Raw genomic sequence first — 19981 nt, 5'->3', positions numbered from 1 at the left:
CAGCATGTTAACTTCATATACAAGTTAGTTAGTATTGGGCTGCTGTTTTGTGATGTATATTTGCTATTTTGTCATCATCAATCATCATCAAACTCATTACTGTCATTCTAAAGGCAGATAGGATATGTCTCTCTCCTTCTTTAAAAATGTTTAAAACATCTAACATACTTTGTCCTGAAAGATATTTTTCATCTACTCTGTAAGAAATATGAGTCACAATTTGCTGTTAAGCAGCCACTTGAGATATCCGTATTATATCAGAGTACTTGAGTTCAAATCCCAGCTCTGCTAGCCATTCCAGCTCCCTGCTTATGTGGACCCTGGGAGGTGGCAGGTTGGAGACCCAGACTGGGTTCCTGGTGCCTAGTTACGACTTGGCTCAGCTCTGGCTGTTGCCAGCATTTGGGGAATAAACTAATGGATGGGAGCTCTCTTTGTCTCTCTGTTTCTCTGTTTCTCTGCCTTCCAAAAACAAATTAAAAAAAAAAAAACCTGAATTTTTCATCACAACAACCTAAATTAAATTGCTACCCACTTTTATAAAAAATAATTGCTAAATTAATGTTAAAATTCTAGAACTCAAATGTAATCATAGGACTCACTGCTAGATATATGCATATGAATTCATAAAACAAGCAGGCAGAAATACACAAATACAAAATTATACATACTATCATATGCAATAGAGTGATTAAAAATATATTTCTTGAAGCTGGTGCATTGGCATATCGAGTAAGACTGGCCTGTGGTGCCAGCACCCCATATTGGGGCCAGTTTGAGTTCCAGCTGCTCCACTTCTGATCCAGCTCTCTGTAATGGCCTGGGAAGGTGGTGGAATATGGTCGAAGTCCTTGGGCCCCTGCACTGGCATGGGAGACCTAGAAGCTCCTAGCTCCTGGCTTTGGATTGGCGCAGCTCCTGCCATTGCGGCCACCTAGGGAGTGAACCAGTGGATGGAGGACCTCTCTCTCTCTCTATGCCTCTGCTTTCTGTAACTCTGCCTTTCAAATAAAAATAAATAAATCTTTAAAAAATGTATTTCTTGGGGCTAGCTAGCATTGTGGCGTAGTGGGTAAGGCCACCACTTGCAATGCCAGCATCCCATATGGGCATCAGTTTGAAACCCAGCTGCTCCACTTCTGATCCCATTCCTTGCTAATGAGCCTGGGAAAACAACAGAAGATGGCCCAAGTGCTTTGGTGCCTGTGCCCATGTGGGAGACCTGGAAGAAGTTCCACACTCCTGGCTTCAGTTTGGCTAGCCATGGCAGTTGCAGGCGTCTGGGGAGTAAACCAGTGGATGGATAATCTCTCTCTAATTCTGCCTTTCAAATAAATGAATCTTTTTTTTTTTTATTAAAGATTCATTTTTTGAAAGGCAGAGTTACAGAGAGGCAGAGGCAGAGAGAGAGAGAGGTCGTCTTCCATCCGCTGGTTCACTCCCCAGATGGCCATAATGGCCTGAGCTATGCAGATCTGAAGCCAGGAGCCAGGAGCCAGGAGCCAGGAGGTTCTTCTGGGTCTCCTACATGGGTACAGGGGCCCAAGGACTTGGCTATCTTCTGCTTTCCCAGGCCATAGCAGAGAGCTAGATTGGAAGTGAAGCAGCTGGGACTTGAACTGGCACCCATATTGGATGCCAGCACTGTAAGGGGCAACTTTACCCTCTACACCGCAGTGCCGGCCCTGAATAAATCTTTAAAAAAACCATATTTATAAATTATTTAAAGATGAAACAGTTTCAAAGTAAACCTCTTGATTATAAATTTAAAAGCATGTATAGTTTATTATTTGAGAGGCAGAGAGTTAGAGAGCTTCCATTCATTCCCCAGATGCCTGAAATGACTGGGGCTGGGTCAGGCCTCAGCTCGGAACCTGGGAACTCCATCCATGTCTCCCACATGGGTGGCAGGAACCCAAGTACTTGGGTCATTATGTGCTGCCTGCTAGGTGCATTAGCAGGAAACTGGATAAGAAGCAGAGTAGGCAGGCCTTGAGCCAGCACTCAGACATGGGATTAGTTGTCCCAAGTAATGGCTTAATCTGCTGAACCATAATGCGCGCCCCTCACCCTGCAAAGTAAATTTTACACATTTATCTGTATTTGATGCCATATCAGTTTGTAATGATCATTCATCATTAGTGACAAGAATTCTGTAATTAACTGACATCAGCAAAGAGATATCTAGAGAAAGGGAAATGGAAACCAAGAAATTGCATGGCATCAGTTCAAAATGATCAAGATGAAAAATTAGTGGTGATAGGTATCTTATAAAGGCCAATGAGAAAGAAGAGGAAAATACATTTGTAATAATACCCGAAGAAGTATAAGAACCAGAGTAAAGCCTTTATGCCTGCTCTAAGAAGCAAAATGTCTCTAGTCTGGTCAAATATCTTTAAATATTCCTCACCAGAATAAATACCCAAGGCCAGAAGTTTCCACCAAAAAAGCAGAGTGTGTTGAGGTTCTGTGTGGGACAGGTATATATAACCAGTATGTTCCTGTATATTTCACAAAAGAAGCTTCTTCAGTCCTCTTTTTAATTTTTAAAAAAATTTGTTTTGGGGCTGGTGTCGTAGCATAGAGTAAAGCTGCCACTATGTGGGTGCCAGTTTGAGTCCCAGCTGCTCTGTTCTGATCCAGCTCTCTGCTAATGTGCCTGGGAAAGCATTGAAGATGGCACAGGTGCTTGGAGCCCTGTGCCTACATGGAGACCTAGAAGAAGCTTCTGGCTCCTGGGTTTGGCCTGGTTTAGCCCTGGTTGTTGTGGCCATTTGGGGAGTGAGCCAGCTGATAGGGGATCTCTCTGTCTCTCCCTTGCTCTTTCTGCAACTTTGACTTTCAAATAAATCTTTTTAAAAATTTTGTTTGAAAGGCAGAGACATAGAGAAAGATCTCCCCTACTGGTTTACTCCCCAGATGTTTGTCACAGCAGAGTTGAGCCTGACTAAAGCCAGCAGTCAGAAACTCAGCCAAGGTTTCCCATGTGGGTGGCCAAGGATTCAACCACTTAGGCTGTCACCTACAATCTCCCAGAGACTGCATTAGCAGGAAGGTACAATTGGGAGCAGAGCCAAGACTCCAGTCCAGACTGTGATATGGGATGCAGGTGTCTCAAGCAGTGTCTTAACTGTCTGTACTCTATGATTTTTATACCCATCTGTAATATTTTAAAATATGTAAACAAATGAAATGTTAATTCCTGGGTCCCTACTGAATATTTTTAAAATATGGGATGTTTTATCATTTAAAATATTAAACTTGAATATGTTAAGGTTGGAGTTGGGAAGATCTTGCAGATTTTGATATACCTGTTCTATATCCTGAAGGGGGAAAATCATCCACTAATACACAGAGGTCTATGAATATTTCACGGTGCTACAATTTGTGTTCAGAGAATACAGCAGTAGGAAACACAATTGTACCTTTCCTGAAAGTTACACTTGCAAAACAGTCTCACATTTATTACCTCAAAATTAATATGTATTAAGAGGATCAAAATATCTTCTCATGGGGGACAAATAGAAAAGACAACTTGAAGAAAAGTGTTTTATATATAAAATACAGTAAGAAACTTTATAGAAATAAAACTGTGCTATAGTTCATCATGTTGGTATACATTGTATTCCTTGGGAGAAATGAAGCCATCGCCGTCGTGGTCATTCTTCTTAAAAATGTCTTCTAAGACTGCATTTTGATAGGACTCGTCACGTGGCTTCTCATCTTTCTCAAATTCTTTTTTCAAGTAATGACTTATCTAGAGGGACAAAAGCAAATTCCTTTAATAAAAAGCTGTCACAATAAATTTCCAGTAACTTTGAGGAATGTTTACAATAATGAAACTCATATCCAAGACTACTCTATAATTGATGCAAAATTTTTAAAAGATACTTGAAGCTTATTTTTTAACTTTTAACACAATTTTCTGAAGAGAAACAGGTCTTCAAATTAACTTCCTCTGAAGTTGTAGATGGTTAGGAGAACATATTCAATGATTAACATTTGAATTTTACTGAAATTTATGATTTCTAATATTTTTCACTGTCCACATTATCAAAGAAAACTTACTTTTAATGATTTCCATTAGTGAATAAATGCAGATTGACATTTCTATAATCCCTACAATTAATGATTACATTGTATAATCAATAAAGCCCAACCATGAGTTTTTGAAAGAAAATATAACTTTAATTTTTCTATGCTTCTGTAGTTCTCCTCCCAAACCTATATAAATGACAATTTCTCTTATAACAATTTCAAAGAAGGAATACTCTGAAGTATTCTGTTTACATATATAATATTAAATGTCTCTATGTAAACACACATTAAAAGCATTGTCCAATATGGTAAGCACTAGACACATGTGACTACTGAGTACTTGAATTGTGGCTACAGCAAAGTGAGAAATGTTATTATAAATGTAAATTATATAAAATTTTGAAGACTTAATTAAAAATTGTATCACATTGATAATTTTTCTATTGATTTCATGTTGATATGGTAATATTTTAGATATAATAAGATATATCATTAAAATTAATTTGACCTATCTCTTTTTTACTTTTTTTATTTAAAGATTTATTTATTTACTTACTTGAAAGTCAGAGTTACACAGAGAGAGAAGGAGAGGTAAAGAGAGAGAGACAGAGAGAGATCTTCCATCCACTGGTTCATTCCCCAATTGGCTGCAATGGTCAGAGCTGCCTGTGCCAATTTGAAGCCAGGAGCCAGGAGCTTCCTCCAGGTCTCCCAAGTGGGTGCAGGGACCCAAGGACTTGGGCCATCTTCTGCTGCTTTCCCAGGCCATAGCAGAGAGCTGGACTGGAAGAGGAGCAGCCGGGACTCGAACCGGCGCTCATATGGGATGCTGGCATTGCAGACAGCGGCTTTACCTGCTACGCCACAAGGCCAGCCTGCTCTTTTTTACTTTTCAACATATGGCTACTATAAAAATTGAGTTTTATAAATGTGACTTAATTACAATTCCATTGCAAAGTGTTAATCTATATAATAACTAAAGAAAGCAATACACAATGATTTGGAGATAATGTTCAGTAATTTTTTTATTTTTTAAAAGATGTATTTATTTATTTGAAAAGTAGAACACTGGAGGGAGAGAAAGAGAGAGATCTTACATCTGCTGGTTTAGTTCCAAGCTGAGCTGGGATGAAGCCAGGAGCCAGGAACTCCAACCTGGTCTCCCATATGGGTGCCATGGGTCTAAGTACTTGGGCATCTTCTTCTGCCTTCCCAAGTACACAAGCAGGAAGCCGGATGGGAAGGAAGGATAAGCAGCAGGGACTCCAGTCATCACTCTAACATGAGCTGCAGCTTGACCTGCTGTGCTACATACATACAATGCCTGCCCCAAGAGTATTTTTGCAGGCCAGTATTGTGGAACAGTCGGCTAAGCGTCTGCCTGTGATACACACATCCCTTCTCTGAGTGCTGCCAATTTGAGTCCTGGCTGTTTTGCTTCTATTGCAGCTCCCTGAAATATGCCTTGGAAAGCAGAGGATGATAAATCCAAGTACTTGGGCCCCTGCCACCCATGTGGGAGAACTGGATGGAGTTCTAGGCTCTTGGCTTTGGCCTGGCCCAGCCCCAGCCATTGTTGCCATGGAGGAGTGAACCAGTAGATGAAAGATCTTTGTCTTTTTTTTATGTCACTCTACCTTTCAAATAAATAAATGAATCTCAAAAAAAAAACAAAACAGTATTTTTGAAAGCAAGAGTTGGATCCTGAGAGGTTTCAAGGCATATACATCTCAAACTCATTATGAGTAGACTACATGTTAGAACAATGAGTGGACCTTAATGAAGGACATATCAATTATTCTCAAGTGGGACTCTGGTCCTACATGAGGAGGGTGTGGTGGTGGTGCAGTTTTTCTTCCAACGGAGACAAAGCACTCCTATGTAAAGATTCATATTACTCAGTTTCAAAGTAAGTGGATTTTTCTATTCATAATTTATATTGCTAATGCTCCAAATCTTTCCTTTTCCAGTCCACTGTAGCACAAAAATACAAATAGGCAGTGGGAAAAAACATGAACTTAATTTTGCTAGTAATGTGTTTCATACTATTCCTTAGAAATGAAATATTATAAATAATGTAATAAATATTATGTTATAATAAATATTATATATATTATAATAAAATATTGTATCCCTCCCAACCTACCTTCATTATACTGAAGAAATAATTTACTAAAGCTTCTTGATAATCAAGGAAATAATTTTGTTGAGTTCATGTTTCAAGTCCAAGCTTTGACATGTGTGCTTAGACAAATAACTTAACCTCTTTGAACCTCAGTTTTGTCATCTGTAAAAGGAGGGAAGTAAGTATCTACATTGTAGGATTGATGTCCAGATTAGAGTAATGTTATGGTGTTGACTGTGGAAGTCACTCCTCTCCACCTGGTGATAATGCAGCTATACCTGATAGATATCTCAGGAAATTGTGGCTTATCAGGTCCCTAGTTTTGAATTTCTGTATCTTTAGTTTCCAAAAAAGAATTGAAGACCCCCTAACATCCACTGAGGCACATGTATACTGTACTGCAGTACATGCCTCTGGATGTATCTGTGAGATTGAATGGACTGTGTTACAGGCTGAGCCCTTTGAACACTGTGTAAGTTCATCTACAGTTGCTGTTTAAAGAGAGTTACAAGGACAGTTGCCCTCTCAACAGCCCTTCTTCTTAGGAACAGATGATCTTGCCTTGTTAACCAACAAGGTTCTTCAGGGGAAAATCCTTACTAATGTCCCAGAGTGGGAAGTTGAGTTGGGTGGAGAAAGCATTAGTGAGGAGGAAGATATGGAAGCAAAGGAAAAGGACACCATGGAGTAGAAGGGAAAAAGCTTGCTTCATCTTGATTTTCAGTATGAATACAGAAAAAGGATTGATTTTTTTAAAATTTATTTTTATTTATTTGAAAAGCAGAGTTATAGAGAGAGAAGGAGAGAGAGAGATTTTATCTGTTGGTTTACTCCCCAAATAGCTGCAATGGCCAGGGCTGGGCCAGGCCAAAGCCAGGAGCCAAGAACTTCATCTGGGTCTCCCACAAGGGTACAGAAGCCCAAGCTCTTGGGCCATCATCTGCTGCTTTCCCAGGCACATTAGCAGGGAGCTAAATTGGAAGTGTAGCAGCCAGGACTTGGACTCGTGACCATATGGGATGCTGGCTTTGCAGGCAGTGGCTTAACCCATTATGCCATAATGCCAGCCCCATAGGACTTACTCTTTTTTTTTTTTTTAAAGATTTATTTTGGGCTGGTGCCGCAGCTCAATAGGCTAATCCTCCGCCTTGCGGCACTGGCACCCCGAGTTCTAGTCCCGGTTGGGGCGCTGGATTCTGTCCTGGTTGCCCCTCTTCCAGGCCAGCTCTCTGCTGTGGCCAGGGAGTGCAGTGGAGGATGGGCCAAGTACTTGACCAGGAGAAGCACCTGGCCTTTGGATCAGCGTGGTGCACCGGCCGCAGCGGCCATTGGAGGGTGAACCAATGGCGAAGGAAGACCTTTCTCTCTGTCTCTCTTTCTCACTGTCCACTCTGCCTGTCAAAAAAAAAGAAAAAAGATTTTATTTATTTGAAAGACAGAGTTACAGAGAGAGGTAGAGACAGAGAGAGAGGTCTTCCATCCACTGGTTCACTCCCCAGATGGCTGCAACGGCTGGAGCTGTGCCGATCTAAAGCCAGGAGTCAGGAGCTTCTTCTGGGTCTTCCATGTGGGTGCAGGGGCCCAACGACTTGGGCCATCTTCTACTGCTTTCTCAGGCCATAGCAGAGAGCTGAATCGGAAGAGGAGCAGCCGGAACTAGAACAGGTGCCCATATGGGATGCCAGCACTTCAGGCCAGAGCATTAACCTGCTGCACCACAGCGCTGGCCCTAGGACTTACTCTTATCATTTGAAATTATCACACTTGCCTTTCCTACTTACTTAGGTGACAGAGTTATGTATTTTGAACTGCAACCAAAGAGGAGGGGGGACGACTGGGTTACTCATTGTAAGTGAGAGTAGGGACTGAGTAAGGCTTGTGACTTCAATAAAACAAGCATTTGCCCTGAAACATTAAGGAGAGAGATCGCCTGAAAGAGGCAGTGAATGTGCAGGGTTAAAAGAGTACAGCAGTGCAGCCAGACTGCCCAGCTTGCAGTCCTGGTTTGGCCGTTCACCATGGTGTGAGTTTTGACTACCTACTATGTTTAAGCATCCTTTTCCCCATTTCTAGAGTAGAGGTGATGCCCATAACACCGTAAGCTGTCATGAAAATTAGACAAGCTCACATGAGAGGACCTTCAAAAAGTTGATAGAATGTGGAGTTAAAACATAAGTTTAGGGGCTGGCATTGAGGAATGGCAGGTAAAGCTGCCACCTGCCATGCACACATCCCATATCGGCACCTGTTCATATCCTGGTTACTCCACTTCCAATCCAGCTCCCTGCTAAAGGCCTGCGAAAAGCAACTGAAGATGGCGCAACAGCTTGGGCCCCTGCACCCATGTGGAAGAACTAGAAGTTGCTGGCTCTTGGCTTTGGCCTTGGCCCAGTCCTGGCTGCTGTGGCCATCTGGGAAGTGAACCAGCGGATGGAAGATTTCTCTCTATGTCTCCCCCTTTCTCTCACTGTGACTCTTTCAAATAAATAAATCTTAAAACAAAAACAAAAACAACAAAAAAAAGGAAAAAAAAAAGATAGTAGTTCTTAAAAAACAAGGTAAGTTTATTTTAGTACAAAGCATGTTGAAATTCATACATAAGAGGGTTTCTCAAAAACTTCATGGAAAATATATTATGGAAAAACTATGCATGGATAATTTTTTTTGCACCAAAATAAATTTGCCTTTTTTTAAAAAAAATATTTTTTCATTTTTATTTATTTGAAAGGCAGAAACAGAGAGAGATCTTTCATCTACTAGTTTACCACCCAAATAGCTACAACAGCTGGAGGTGGACTAGGCTGAAGTCTAAGTAAGCTAGGAGCTGGAATTCAATCCAGGTCTCCCACATGGGTGGTAGAGACTTAAGTACTTGGGTTGCTACCTGCTGCTTCCCAGAGTGCACATGAGCAGGCACCTGGATTCTCAGAAGGCTGAGACTTGGGTCCACTCTGATATGAGACCTCAGTGTCTCAAGCAGCTTATTAACCACTGCACCAAACTCCTGCCCCTAAATGTATCTTTTAATTCCATTTTCCATGAACTGTTTGAAGTACTCTTATACTTATGTGCTTACAATAGTACCTGGTATTGAGAAAGTGAAAAAACAATGTTATTTTTATTGTTACAAAATCTTAATTAATCCCTCAATTCATATATAAGACAGATACAGGAGCGAGGCGGCTGAATGGCTGGCTCCTTTTTACCAGCTGTGTAGCCCACACAATTCAGATTCCCGCTAGCTCTTTTCATCGTCTCGTGTAATCCTCACAGATCTATGGGATGGAAGTTATATGTGATTACAGATTCTCCTCACAGTGCTACATGAAAAAGAGATCTACTTCTGCTGTCCAGAAACTGGAAGAGCCCTGTAGACATGAGCACTTGGAGATTTTAATGACCCTCTTGTAGGGCAAAAAGTAATTGAACAAAATGACTCACAAGTTTTATATTAAGAAGACAATTTTCTTCTCAGAGTTTACTTTTTTTTCTTTAGTAATCAGCTCTATAAAAGCAGTGATCAGGATCCATGCTAGCTAGAACTAAAAAATAACAGTTGTAACACATATAAATTGTGATGAAAAAATTAGACTGTACACATGGAATGTATTTGAATTACCTCAATTCTCGAGAGTTGTCGGTCATTGTCTGTGTCCACCTGCTTAAATGTTTCAATGCTCCGTGGTCCTTTGGTCACAGCATAAAGTTCAATCTCAAAGATCAATGTTGCATCAGGTGGGATCTTGCCTTCTATTAGAGGGACAACATTTAACTGTTTAAGTTACATGAAGATTTGGTTCAAATTTTATTAATGAACAGCCATGATGACATAATTGTATTATTTCATATTTATAAGAATTGCTTTCTACTGTTTTTTTTCTTAAAATTCTTTTTTTAAAGATTTATTTATTTGTTTGAAAGAGTTACACAGACAGAGAGATGGAGAGACAGAGAGAGAGAGAGATCTTTCACACACTGGGTCACTCCCCAGGTGGCCTTAACAGCGGGCTGGACCAGGCTAAAGCTAGGAGCTTCATCCAGGTCTCTCACATGGGTGGCAGGGCCCCACACATGTGGGCCATCTTCCACTGCTTTCCCCAGGACATTAGCAGGGAGCTGGATTAGAAGAGGAGCAGCTGGGACACGAACTGGCGGCCATATACAGGATGCCAGCATTGAAGGCAGAGGCTTTACCCACTATACCACAGTGCTGGCCCCCTAGAAATTTTTTCCTTATACTTTTTACAAATTTTTTTCATATTTTTAAAGACTTATTTTATTATTTATTTCAGAGTTAGAAAGAAAGAGATCTTGCATCCACTGGCTAACTCCTCAAATGGCCACAACAACTGGGGCTGGTCCAGGCTGAAGCCAGGAGGCTGGAGCTTCTTCCGGGTCTGAAACGTGGTTGCAGGGGCCCAAGCACTCAGGCCATATTTACTGCTTTCCTAGGTGCATTAGCAGGGAGCTGGATTGGAAGTGGAGCAGCCAGGACTTGAATTGGCGCCCATATGGGATGACTGCACAGTAGGTGGCGACTTAACCTGCTGTGCCACAGTGCTGGCCCATTTCATATGTTTTTAAACCAAGTTAGTTCAAAAGATGTATAAAACCACTATTCTGGTAAAAATTAAGATCACTTTTTTTTTAAAATTAATATGCGCCTATTTTTATATAGGACAGAGATGGTGCCAAAAAAAAAAAGAAAAAAAATGCACGGGCAGAAATGTTTCAAAGCATTTAATGACTGAAAGTTCAGGTCATTTCCAGAAAGTGGTTTTATGTTATTGGCAGTAGAAATAAAAGACAAGTTCCAGTATTTTTGACCTTTACAAAGATTAAAAATAATTGCAGTAACAGAAAAATTCAATAACAATTTTACAAAGAATTTTTAATCACAAAAAATTTTTATGTATTAAGTTAGATAGTTTTCTTTGAATAAAGTTAACCTATTAGCTGATGTCACAGATCATTTAGGTGAGTCTGGGCTATTTTGTAAGTAAGAATTTCATAAAATTGCCCTGCAGAAATGACTTGCTGAGAGGCAGTGGGAAGCAACATCACCAGTATACTCCCAGGCCTCACATGGTGCTTGACCCGTTATAAGCACTCAGATATTGCTGAATGAATGAGCCCTGGTGTTTATTTTAAAACTGTCCTTTGAAAGAAATAGTAGTTTTTGGGCCGGCGCCGTGGCTCAATAGGCTAATCCTCCACCTTGCGGCACTGGCACACCGGGTTCTAGTCCCGGTCAGGGCGCCGGATTCTGTCCCGGTTGCCCCTCTTCCAGGCCAGCTCTCTGCTATGGCCAGGGAGTGCAGTGGAGGATGGCCCAGGTGCTTGGGCCCTGCACCCCATGGGAGACCAGGAAAAGCACCTGGCTCCTGGCTCCTGCCATCGGATCAGCGCGGTGCGCCGGCTGCAGCGGCGGCCATTGGAGGGTGAACCAACGGCAAAGGAAGACCTTTCTCTCTGTCTCTCTCTCTCACTGTCCACTCTGCCTGTCAAAAATAAAAAAAATAAAAAAATTAAAAAAAATGCTTAAAAAAAAAAAAAGAAAGAAATAGTAGTTTTTGAAAATGAAAGTGCAGAATTCTTGCCAAATATTTATATAATCCAAAGAGAAAAGAGTTTGTAAGATACAAGCAAAAGAAGTGGATCAGTAATTTACAAGCCAGGACATGGGAAAAGCCACCAGACATCATATTTCTAATGTGAAAGTCCCACCCCCAGTGCACCACATATTACCTTATCTGAGAGTAAAAGAGCTAGAAATTCAATAATCATTGCACAAAACTCATTCCTATTCTGTCCAGTTATGAGCTCTTGGTGACAGAACAACAACTTTTGACAATAAAGACATTTAAATTTCATAAGAAATTTATCAGTATATATGAAGTTTCTGAAAACTTCTTTAAATATAGAAAAATACTGCCAGTTCTTTTTCTTGCAAATGAAGTATAAGAAAGAGAAAAATATACATTTGCTATAGAATTACTTATATTTAGAGAAGCAGAGCAAAGAAATAGGAGTTAATATAAAGAATCTGTACATACCACATACATCGTTAATTAAAGCACTAAAAAGTGACATGCATTTCAAGACATGCAGAGGTGCTCTGACATGAATCAAGGACATGGCGCAGAAGAAAGACTTCTTCAAGTACTACCTAAAATAATAGAGTTATAGACAGCTTACTTTTAAAAACTTGTTTAATCAAGAATTTGTTAAACAGTTACTTGCAGTCTATATTGCAACTTTTAAAATAATCTACCCAAGCTACTGTAATACATGTAAGGCTGGCAGTTAACTATGTTCCAGTAAACACAATGTTTAGGCCTGTTTCCTTATGTGTAAAATTGGAGATACTTCAGATTGAATATGGGCAGGCCTTTGGCACAGTAGTTAAGATGCCTCTTGGGATGCCTATATTTGTATCAGAGTACCTAGGTTTGAGTCCCTGATTGGCTTTCTATTCTAGTTTTCTGCTTGGGCATACTCTGGGAGGCAGCATGTGATGGTTTAAATAGTTGGGTCTGCCACCCATGTGTGAGTTTGTGGGCTGAGTTTGGGTCTTCCAAGTTTAGCTTGGCCAAGCCCCAGCTGTTTTGGACATTTGAGGAGTTGAACCAGTGGATGGAAGATCTATCTGTTACTGTATCTTTCTGTGTCTCTCTACTTTTCAAATTAAAAAAAAAAAAATTTAAAAACCATGAATTAACTTCTTGAAGTCAAACTTCGTTTTCTTCTTCTTTTTTTAAATTTTAAAGTCAGTTATATAGAGAGAAAGAGAGAGAGAATCTTCCATCTGTTGATTCACTCCCCCAATTACTGCAATGCCAGAACAGGGTCAGGCTGAAGCTAGGAGCCAGGAGCTTCATCCTGGTTTCCCACGTCGGTGGCAGGGGCCCAAACACTTGGGCTATCTTCCACTGCTTTTCCCAGGCCATTAGCAGGGAGCTGAATTTGAAGTAGAGCAGCCTGGACATGAACCAGTGCCCATATGGGATGCTGATTTCAAAGGTTGCGGCTTTTCCTGCTTCACTCACAATGCTGGTCCAGAAGTCAAACTTGTACGGTGCTCTTGCCAGGGTCCAGTTAGTTTAGCAATGGTCTTTCATATCTGAGCACAAATTAGTTTATGAAGAAGATGAACTAAGCGATCATTAGCCTTTGGATCATGAACCTATTGAGGAATGTGGGTCCGCTAGACAGAGATAACTAGGTGCTGTGGTGGTGGAATGTGAGGCATGGGATGAGACAACACAGAATGGAAATGCTCAAAAAGAGATTAAAGAGATGAATGGCAAACTTGGCCTACATTATTTTGCCTAGAAGTAGCTTTAACTTATGATAACATTTTAGGACAATTACTACCATTTATTTTAAAGATTTACTTAGTTTATTTTTTTCATACTATTTGTTGAACTCTTTACTTAGTGTAGGGTTATTCTTATGAGTATAAAGTTAATTGAAAATAGATCTTAGTAAAAAAATAAGATTGGGTATAGGAGAGGAAAGAGGAAGAAGGGTGGGAGAGCAGGCAGGAGGGAGGCTAGGGTGGAAAGAATCACTATGTTACTAAATTTGTATATATGAAATACATGAAGCCTGTATACCTTAAATAAAAGGTTTCTAGGTTAACAAAAAAGATCTATTTTTATTTGAAAGAGTTAGGGAGGTGGAGGGACAGAGAGAGATCTTCCATCTGCTGGTTTACTCCTGAGATGGCTGCAGTGTCCGGGGCTGGGCGAGGCTGAATCTAGGAGCCAAGACCTTCTTCTGAGTCTCCCATGTGGGTGCGAGGGCCCAAGCACTTGGGCCATCTTCTGTTGCTTTCTCAGGTGCTTTAGCAGGGGGCTGGATAGGAAGTAGAGCAGCCAGGAATTGAACCAGCGTCCATATGGGATGCCAGCATTACAGGCAGCAGCTCAACCAGCTACGCTGTGATGCTGGCCTCAATTGCTGTATTTACCTTCAGGTTTTTTTTTCTACAGACAACAAGATCTACAAATTATGGTCTGGGAGCTATTTTAATATGGCCAAATGATTGGAAAAAGGATTAAAAAATGAAGCTGTAGTTATCTGGAACCATTTCTTTATGAGTTTTAAATATCCTGTTGGGCCTGACTTGGAGCACTGATTCTACATCAGTCCAATTTGAGCAATGATTCTCTGCTCTTATAGAAAGAATAAAAAATGAATCACTATTTTAAATGATTAATGCAACAGCTTCAAAGAAGGTATATTGTTTTCATGAAATATTTAGGAGTAATGCCAAAATCTCATTCTAGTAAATTTATCATGAATAATAAACTAAACATTTCAAGTAGGTGGAGATAGCAGGGGCCCTTATGAAATACAGTGAAAAGGTGAAGATGTTTTCTGCATAGCTTCACACAGCAATGGGGAACAAGGTCTTGAGGATGAAACGTAGTCTGTCCCTCTGCCAAGGCTGCCCATCACTTCCTTCCCTTAAAAATTCCCTTTCGGGCTGGCACTGTGCTGTAGTAGGCTAAGCCTCTGCTTGTGGTGCCAGCATCCCATACAGGCGCCGGTTCATGTCCTAGCTGCACCTTTTCCAATCCAGCTCTCTGCTATGGCCTGGGAAAGCAGTAGAAGATGGCCCAAGTCCTTGGGCCCCTGCACCTGCTTAGGAGACCTAGAAGAAGCTCCTGGCTCCCGGCTTCAAATCGGCACAGCTCTGGCCCTTGCAGCCATCTGGGGAGTGAACCAGTGGATGGAAGACCTTTCTCTGTCTCTCTCCCTCTCTCTGTAACTCTCCCTCTCAAATAAATAAATAAAATCTTATAAAAAATTTTCCTTCCTATCTGCAACACTTAATTGTAGTACTACTCTTAGTACTACTTTTACATTTTAATTTTGGAAAAATACGTGTACATAATAAAAAACTGGTAGTACAAAATACAAGACTCCAAAGAAATCTTCTCATTCTTGACGTTGAGGCCTCGTTCCCAGAAGTACTTAACATCATCAGATGACTGAGGTTTTCTGTGTAGGTACACCTGTATGTGAAATTCCCCATCTGTAAAGCAAGCTCATCTAGGAATGGCAGCAGTGTCACTGCTGTATACCAAATGCCCAGCCCTGATGATCAAGAAATAGTCATTCCTGGGATATATCTATCTTACTTCATTCTTAACATAGTAAGATGGATGCCTCTACTTCATTCTTTTTACTGGGTACATGGTAATCCATTGTAAGGAGATAACTTTATTTATTTAACTAACTTCTTTGTGGTGGATATTCAGGTACTTTCCAGTCTTTTTGACCCAAGAATAAAGAAATATTTTTGTTGTTGTAATGAATGCTCTTTTATATATACCTTTATGCACATTCCTAGAATTCAATGGACTTGGTCAGTAGCATTTTCACTTTGGATAGAAATGATTAGACTGTCATTTTTATCCCTTGTTTATACTCTTGTGGAACTGTGGTCTTCCTGCTTTTTACTTGTTGTATATTATGGTTAGTGGTGAATTGAGCCCATGCTTAGAGTGGATTAAAATTATGTCTTTGCAAAAAGTGATGAAGAGAGGGGAGAGGGGGAGGGGGATGGGTAGAAGTGAGGGGAGTATGGTTGTTGCCTTGGAACTGTATCTATGGAATGCATGAAATCTCTTCTCTTCGTATTAACTTAAAAAACTAAAAAAGAAGTTATTAGAGAGAATGATTTATATGCCCAGAAGTAATGCATGAGACTGCTTTTTTTCCCTATGTCTTTGACACCTTTTTCATCTTTGTTAATCTGATCAGAGTGGTATCTCATTTTTGTTTTAATTTCTCTTTATGAACAAAATTAATATTCTCAGATTTATAGGCTACAGGTATTTACTAGAGGATACTTGTTTATAAACTTGGTTCATTTCTAGAGATAGGTTATTTTTATTATTGGTTAGTAAGTATTTATATGTGTTGAAAACATTTTCACCCATTTATCTGCATCTCTAGATTTTCAAATCTTCCTGCTCTATGATTTTAAAAATAGGCAAGCTATTAAAAGACTAAATTCATTTCTTCCACGTTTTAAGGCTTGTCCTGTACTGGACAAGCTCCCAGATGTTCCTTTTACAATGTTCCAGAGCTTCCTTTTTACTAAAATCATATGTTTGAGTTTTCTGGGATTTATGAATGTAACTTTGGTACTGCTTACAGAGATGTGTGCTATAAATATTTATGTGATAATAATGCACTAGAACAAAAGATGTTCAAGATAGAACAGACCATGCATAATAATTTTGGGTGTTGCTACTATAAAGGTAAGAACTCTGGCCAGAGATCTATATTCAAAAAAAAATCTTATTTTCTTAATAAGTAAAAGACTGGATTGAACTAGATATGGCTAAAGTTTGTTGGGTTCCATAGTTCCATGATTATTTTCTGTTGTGATTATTGTTAATTTTTGTGAATGATTTCTTTGGTAAAGTAATGTAATATGAAATTAACCATCTTAACCATTTTAGGTGTACTGTTTAATAATGTAGAATACATTAACAATACTATATTATCTATCACCAGAACTCTTCATCTTGCAAAACGGACGCTCTAAGGCCCCTGAGCAAACCCCTCCATATTTCTCCCTCTCTTGACCTTGGCAATCACTTTTCTTCTTTCTGACCCTAGGAATTTGACTATTATAGGCACCTCATATAAATGCACTTGGGTACTGTTTGTCCTTTTGTGACTAACCTATTCCACTTCGCAAAACATCAAGGTTCCTCCACGTTGTAGCACGTTAGGATTTCCTTCCTTTTTAAGGCTGAGCAGTATTCCATTTTATGAATACACTATGTTTTACTTATGCAATCATGTCAATGAACACATAGATTCCTTCCACTGTTTGGCTATTGTGAATAAGGTAACTATAAACATGGATGTACAAATATCTCTTCAAGACCGTACTTTCAGTTTTCTGGATACATACCCAGCAATCTAAGATTCACTTTTTTTTTTTTTTTACAGGCAGAGTGGACAGTGAGAGAGAGAGACAGAGAGAAAGGTCTTCCTTTGCCATTGGTTCACCCTCCAATGGCCACCACGGCTGGTGCGCTGTGGCCGGCGCACTGCGCTGATCCGAAGGCAGGAGCCAGGTGCTTCTCCTGGTCTCCCATGGGGTGTAGGACCCAAGCACTTGGGCCATCCTCCACTGTACTCCCGGGCCACAGCAGAGAGCTGGCCTGGAAGAGGGGCAACTGGGACAGAATCCGGCGCCCCGACCGGGACTAGAACCCGGTGTGCCGGCGCCGCGCCTCTAGGCGGAGGATTAGCCTGTTGAGCCGCTGCACCGGCCAAGATTTACTTTTAAATATAACTAAAAAGAGGAAAAAAACACCTTACCATAGCCTTCCTTTCCATATGCAAAAGAAGGGGGTATAATCACTTTCCTCTTCTCTCCAGGGCACATATCCATCATAGCAATGTCTAGGCCTTTAATGACTTGCCCAACACCAAGAACAAACCATTTGGGGTGGCCTTCATTTTGTGTCCGGCTATAATACAAAATAACACTTAGGTAAAGATATCAAACTTTAAAATACAGTGAGGCATTTAGAACAAACTTGGAGTCTTCTGTAGCCATCCCTTTGCCTATATTAGCTGTCTTTCTGGATCCCCTGGTAAGCTGATTGGCTCAAACTTCCCTATAATTGCCAGAAAGAGGTACAGTTTGCCCAAAGCTAGTCATTAGGAGTCATTTCCTTTTCTTTTATATTGTCATCTTTACAAAAACTGTTCAACAGTTGCCTTTTAAATGAATCTCCAGCCCCTATCTAGCTGCATGGATTGCACAAATAACTGATTTAACTCCTTGGGGTTTGTTCTTAAAAATGATGGGGCAGGGCTAGCCTAAAACATGTCATTTTAATGGTAACTTAAAGTCTTATTAAATATGCCTATTTTCTTCTAAATGGGAAGAACGAACTTTCCCCAATCCTATCTTTATAAGGTAATTGTACAGATGAAGAAAAGACATTTTTCCTGAGTAACATGCCATCAATTAAATCAGAGCAGGCAGCAGGAGACAGGAGAAGTCACGGGGACGTCACTCTAGTAGTGGCCTCTTGGTACAGGAAGGGGCCCCCAGCCTAAATCATGCTTCCAAAAGCCAGAATAAAAATCTCTTTATCCTGTTAGTCCTCTGTAAAGATACTCAGACTCCAGGCAAAGGAAAAATGTGCACATCCTTAGAGGCAGTGCCTTCATTTAGTTCTAGAGGTCCCAAGCATAGTTGTGGTGGTTGGGTCGTGAACGCTGCAGCGTATTTTTGATACTTTCTTGGGCCAATATTTTTAGTAATTGAAAAACCTAACATTCAGTTTATCAGGGAACTACTACTATCTAGTCTGATCATTTTCCTATGAAAAAACTCAACTGTTAAAATCAAACCAACGAATAAAACCAACCAATTAGGCTTCTGGTTGGGGGAGGGAGGCAAGGTTTCGTGTGTCAGCTGACAGCATGTCCTACCTGCAGTAGAATTTTGAGCCGTCTTTAGCCAAGTAGCCATCATAATGGGCATTTAGCAGGTCTCCCTTCTTGCTTGTCTTAGAGCAGTTTTCTGGACGATGCAAAACTTCTATTTTCACATCCTCTGTGCTCTCCTCTTTCTTTTGCCCCTGAGCAGTGGAAAAGCTCCACAGACAAAAGAAAACGGCTAATCTGAACAAGTCACGCATGGTTCCGGAGTCGGCCCCAGAGACCTCCGCGCTGCCTCCGCCGTGTCGCTCGTGGCCCGCGGCTGCACCACCGGCCTAGTTCCGACGCGTGGCAGGCATTGTCCCACGTCACAAAAGGACCGGCCCACGCCCCGCCTCCTCCAGCGCGCGGCCCCGCCCCTCCGCCTGCGCGGCCCCGCCCAGCTCCTGCCCGGGCGAGCGTTTCGCGGTTCCGGCAGTGGGGGCTTGTCCCCCAGTGGTGGTGGCATGGGCGGGGGGCTGTCTCTCAAGCTTCTGCTCGCGAAACCGCGTATTTCACAGGTGGTTTCTTCAGGGCATGGTGTCAACGGTTTCCTTCCCCATAACAAAACTGGTAAAATGAAATAAACCATCTGGGCTGGGAGGTAGACTCTGAGACAGCAGTGGTCATTTCTGGGCCCTAAAGACTAAGGCTGGTGAAGGACTAGCAGGAAGGGGGATTCTGGAAGAAGGGCATTAAGAAAGTTAAAAAATAGACGTGGAGGCCGGCGTCCTGAGGCCTCCGTGGCCTCTCCTATCAGAGCACCTGTTGAGGCCCCGGGCTACTCGGCTTCCTGTCAAGTTCTTGGTCCCCTGCCTCCCACGGGGCAGATCTGGCTTCGTTCTGGCCCAGCCCTTGCCCTTGCGGCCTTTTTGGGGAGTGAACTAGCAGATGGAAGAGTTTCTCTCTAATTTCAAAAAAAAAAAAAAAAAAAAAAAAGACTCTAGGTGGCTATCTGCGTGCTTCTGGTGTATTCTTGAAGCTCTTTCTTGGGGCCTCAGTTCTGCATTCTGGGGTGCCAGGCTGGGTCATGCACAAACAGGGCCACCAAGGTTCTATGAAGCAGCGGTGTCACATTTCCCAGGCTCGCTGAAGGGTTTCTGTGGCTTCTGGACTCGCTGCCGGCTTGCATTTCTTTCCCCCACCACTTGGGGCCGCTCCTGATTTGAGGGCTGCTAGCAGTGTGAAAGCTCTTAGGTTTTCTTGATAATTCCAGAGATCCCAATTTGTTCACATCAGACCAGGAAAGGAGGAAACCCGAGTGTTGGGCATTCAAAAAAAATTTTTTTGAAAGGCAAAGGAACATCTTCCATCTGCTGGTTTACTCCCCAAATTCCTGAAATA

General features: G+C 41.2%; 1 protein-coding gene across 4 annotated transcripts; it reads right to left on the bottom strand.

Moving 5' to 3' along the window:
• Nucleotides 1-3437: 3437 nt before the first annotated feature.
• On the bottom strand, nucleotides 3438-19017 carry FKBP7 (FKBP prolyl isomerase 7). Of its 4 annotated transcripts, none has more exons than XM_008258793.4 (4): nucleotides 18650-19017; nucleotides 17522-17673; nucleotides 9783-9913; nucleotides 3438-3757 (listed from the first exon to the last, which is right to left on the bottom strand). In XM_008258793.4, exons 1-4 carry the CDS (start codon nucleotides 18856-18858, stop codon nucleotides 3596-3598), a joined length of 654 nt encoding a protein of 217 aa, XP_008257015.1. In that variant the 5' UTR covers nucleotides 18859-19017; the 3' UTR covers nucleotides 3438-3595. The 4 variants fall into 4 exon arrangements, 3 of the variants coding, with proteins under 3 accessions (XP_008257015.1, XP_069926695.1, XP_069926696.1); XM_070070594.1 differs by lacking the exon at nucleotides 3438-3757 and adding an exon at nucleotides 7164-7558; XR_011387219.1 differs by lacking the exon at nucleotides 3438-3757 and adding an exon at nucleotides 12220-12332 and having other exon boundaries at nucleotides 9831-9913.
• Nucleotides 19018-19981: the final 964 nt, after the last annotated feature.

This window comes from Oryctolagus cuniculus, chromosome 3, assembly GCF_964237555.1.
Source record: "Oryctolagus cuniculus chromosome 3, mOryCun1.1, whole genome shotgun sequence".
Lineage (NCBI taxonomy): Eukaryota > Metazoa > Chordata > Mammalia > Lagomorpha > Leporidae > Oryctolagus > Oryctolagus cuniculus.
This window is presented reverse-complemented; position numbering and strand designations above follow the sequence as displayed.

Coding starts and splice junctions, on each gene's coding strand:
- FKBP7 (XM_008258793.4), bottom strand. CDS start 18,858: ATGCGTGACTTGTTCAGATTAGCCGTTTTCTTTTGTCTGTGGAGCTTT. Junction 17,674..18,649: donor GGCTCAAAATTCTACTGCAG/GTAGGACATGCT, acceptor TTTGTATTATAG/CCGGACACAAAATGAAGGCC. Junction 3,758..9,782: donor GACAACTCTCGAGAATTGAG/GTAATTCAAATA, acceptor TTGTCCCTCTAG/ATAAGTCATTACTTGAAAAA.